Source organism: Chiloscyllium plagiosum, chromosome 20 (assembly GCF_004010195.1).
Source record: "Chiloscyllium plagiosum isolate BGI_BamShark_2017 chromosome 20, ASM401019v2, whole genome shotgun sequence".
Classification (NCBI taxonomy): Eukaryota; Metazoa; Chordata; class Chondrichthyes; order Orectolobiformes; family Hemiscylliidae; genus Chiloscyllium; species Chiloscyllium plagiosum.
The window spans coordinates 30,173,189-30,177,242 of record NC_057729.1 but is presented as its reverse complement, the minus strand read 5'-3'; the positions used below and the strand labels follow the sequence as shown (position 1 = coordinate 30,177,242).

Sequence of the window (4,054 nt, the reverse complement as noted above, 5' to 3'; positions counted from 1 at the left end):
TCACAAATTCACCTGCACCTCCACACACATCATTTACTGCATCCGCTGCACCCGATGTGGCCTCCTCTACATTTGGGAGACAGGCTGCCTACTTGCGGAACGTTTCAGAGAACACCTCTGGGACACCCGCACCAACCAACCCAACTGCCCCGTGGCGGGACACTTTAACTCCCCCTCCCATTCTGCCAAGAACATGCAGCTCCTTGGCCTCCTCCATCGCTAGACCATGACAACACGACGCCTGGAGGAAGAACGCGTCATCTTCCGCCTAGGAATGCTCCAACCACAAGGGATGAATGCAGATTTCTCCAGCTTCCTCATTTCCCCTCCCTCCACCTTATCTCAGTCCCAACCCTCAGACTCAGCACCGCCTTCTTGACCTGCAATCTTCATCCCGACCTCTCCGCCCCCACCCCCTCTCCGGCCTATCACCCTCACCTTAACCTCATTCCTGAAGAAGGTCTTATGCCTGAAACGTCGATTCTCCTGCTCCTTGGATGCTGCCTGACCTGCTGCGCTTTTCCAGCAACACATTTTTCAGTTATTGTTAAGTCTGCCAAACACATTAGATCCCAAAATAGCATCTTTTGCAGTACATGTATGATTTAATAAATCTTTATACATTCCAGACAGAAGCCACTGAGAGGTTGCATGGCACATATTGTCCTAATTTCTAATGGTCAAGTTGTAATATGTATACTAATGTTGCGTGCTTATATTTTTATTGCTGCTTCTAAAATTAACTGCAGAGAATCTTTGGCTCAACAAGTCAAAACATATCCAGGAGTAGGACTAGTGAATAGAGACAATAGAAGGTGTAACATGATATTATTTTTCACTTGCTGCATGTGTTTGCTATTCAGCCCTTGTTAAAGTAATTCCTCTGCACTTTCTCCTAAACATTGATTTGTCCACTCCCCATTCTGATGCCTGTCATCATTCTGTTCTCCTTGATTCTTTCCTCTTCCTTTCTGCTCACCTCCCACATTCTATCACTCTTTATCCATTCTCTGGACCTATTCTGCCTACTCACCATCTATCTGGCACCCTTCTCTCATTTCCACTATCTTTGCTTCTCTCTCCTCCATCTTTCCTTTACCTTTATTGTTGCCTTTGTCTCATCCGGCCTCCTCTCAATCCTCTTAATTCTTCAATTTGCCTCTTTTCTCCTCCCATCCCATACTATATTGGTCCAATTGAGCCCTCTGCTCTCCAAACCCAATAGATTTGAATATGATTTTTGGTAGTCAGTTACAAATTGCTTGTGTTTATATGCTCTTCTTTGCTGATTGTTAAATGAATCAAGGGTTACAGCGGACAGACAAGGGAATGAAGTTGAGGCCACGATCTAATTGAATAGCTCAGTCGACATGAGAGGCCAAATGTTGAGTGTGGAAAAGCACAGCAGGTCAGGCAGCAACTGAGGAACAGGAGAATCAATGAAGGGCTTACACCCGAAACATCAGGAAGCACTCCTGATAAAGGGAGTATGTCCAAAACATCGATTCTCCTGCTCCTCGGATGTTGCCTGACTGGCTGTGCTTTTCCAGCACCACACTCTCGACTCTGATCTCTGGCATCTGCAGTCCTCACTTTCTCCATGACAGGCCAAATGACCTACTGCAAATTATGTGTCCTTGAGTTTTACTTCTAGTGCAGATAATGCAAATATTAAACTGAGCTGATGTTTAAATGTGGAAAAAAAAAGTTAGTGTGGTCAGAGAATTTGGTACAGAGGCCTATATAATCAGATTCATGGAAAGCTCCGATTTTGTGGAATATATCAGACACATTTACCAAAACATTTGTTTCTCTACAGTGCAAAAACAATCCCTGAATTCTACATTCAGCCAGAGCTAAAACAGGTACCTATTATATTGACTGAAATTTAAATTGAGCATTGGTAGCTAACTGATACTACAATTAGTGTCTATTTTAGGTTCACATATAGTCACAAGACATCTGTATATAGTCACTTTTAAAGAAAATTAAAAGGCAAGACAGATGAAAGTCCGATACATATCATTATGATTTTTAAAGAAGTTTAAAACAAAAATCACATGCACAAAAAGCCAAAATTGGAGGCGTAAGGAGATTTTGGGAGGTTTGTAACTCTGGAGAGGATCACATATGAAAGTCCGTGGTGATATTAGAGAGATTGGAATATCAAGAGGAAAACTTTAAACTTAAGATTTCTGAGAACTATGCTGCTATCGCAACCAAATATTGAAAGTCATCTGCTGGCTCATGCTTGTCCCCTCCACCTCACCTCCCTTTCCTTCTGGACATTTTCAGCATCAGAGTCAGTTTGAAATTCCTAAGATGGGCTGTACAGGGATTCTTAATTGGCATCATTGCTTGTCAATTTCATACTAATAAAGCCCAAAACCCAATATAGATTAGGCCCAAAGCCCACATCTTGGCACTCACTGACTGTTTTAACTGAAACTGGGACAGGTTGCAGTTTCGTATCAAAAATACTTGTTTAATGTAACAACACTCACCTCCAACACTTCTTTATCAGCAAATGCCATGATACCTTCAAAAATTATCACACTGGCTCCATATAATGTTTTCTGAGGCACAAAAACATACTAAGAATCAGTGAGTAGCAACAAAGAAATGAGCATTTCCTAAAAGAAAAAGTAACCTTAATTGCATTACAGATTTTGAAGACATAGCAGATATTCAGGAACACTCAAAGACCAGCCCTGAATAACCTGTTTTGATTAGAACAATTAAACTGTTTGCCTTGATCTATTTTTAAATGTAACATTTCATGCAAATAGATTTTCTCCTCTTCCTCGGACTACCTTCCATTTTCCTGCGAATAGGATTTTCTCCTCGGACTGCCTTCCATTTTCCTAATATCAGAATGTCGGTCATGATTCTACCTCCTCAATGATTAGTGGATGCCTTCCTCCAGAATGTGAGTTTGACTCACGCTATTTTGGGTTGTTATTTTGCACAGTGGAGATTCTGAATGGGTGTCACAAAACAGATACCATCACATAGATGTGTTAACTCCAGGAAGGGTAAGAGAGGTAGGCATCTATGGCAGGAGTCTTTTGTGGATATACCCATTTTAAACAGATATGCTGTTTTGGAAATGTAGAGGTTGATGGATTCTCAGGAGAACATAGCACGAACAGCCAAGTTTCTAGTATTGAGACTGGCTCTAATGCAACGAGGGGTACGTCGGCTTCCAAGAGATCAATTGTGTTAGGGGATTCTGTAGTCTCAGGTACAGACAGACGTTTCTGTGGCCAGCACAGAAAAAGCCCCAGAATGGTGTGTTGTTTCCCTAGTGCCAGGATCAAGGATGTCTCAGAGAGAGTGCAGAATGTTCTCATGGGGGAGAGGGGCCAGCAAGAGGTCATTGTCCACATTGGAACCAACGATATAGGAAGGGAAAAGGTTGAGATTCTGAAGGGAGATTACAGAGAGTTAGGCAGAAATTTAAAAAAAGAAGGTCCTAAAAGGTAGTAATATCTGGATTACTCCCAGTGCTATGAACTAGTGAGGGCAGGAATAGGAGGATAGAGCAGATGAATGCATGGCTAAGGAGCTGGTGTATGGGGGAAGGATTCACATTTTTGGATCATTGGAATCTCTTTTGGGGTAGAAGTGACCTGGACAAGAAATACTTAAGGCAGAGGAATTTGCTGGAACTGCTTGGGAGTATTTAAACTAGTAAGGTTGGGGGGCGGGTCGGTGAGGTGGTGGTGGTGGGACCCAGGGAGATAGTGAGGAAAGGGATCAATCAGAGACTGGTACAGTTGAGAACAGTCAGGGCAGGCAGGGACAAGGTAGGACTAATAAATTAAACTGCATTTATTTCAATGCAAGGGGCCTAACAGGGAAGGCAGATGAACTCAGGACATAGTTAGGAACATGGGACTGGGATATCATAGCAATTACAGAAACATGGTTCAGGGATGGGCAGGACTGGCAGCTTAATGTTCCAGGATACAAATGCTACAGGAAGGATAGAAAGGGAGGCAAGAGAGGAGGGGGAATGGCATTTTTGATAAGGGATAGCATTACAGCTGTG

General features: G+C 42.7%; 1 protein-coding gene across 3 annotated transcripts in view; it reads right to left on the bottom strand.

Annotated features, from left to right (window-relative positions):
* uckl1b (uridine-cytidine kinase 1-like 1b) overlaps nucleotides 1–4,054 on the bottom strand; it is a 124,592-nt gene that overhangs the window by 65,432 nt on the left and 55,106 nt on the right. For all 3 annotated transcript variants that reach the window (XM_043710408.1, XM_043710407.1, XM_043710409.1), the window contains exon 5: nucleotides 2,505–2,576. In XM_043710408.1, coding sequence (XP_043566343.1) covers nucleotides 2,505–2,576 — 72 coding nt within the window. The remainder of the gene's footprint in view (nucleotides 1–2,504; nucleotides 2,577–4,054) is intronic.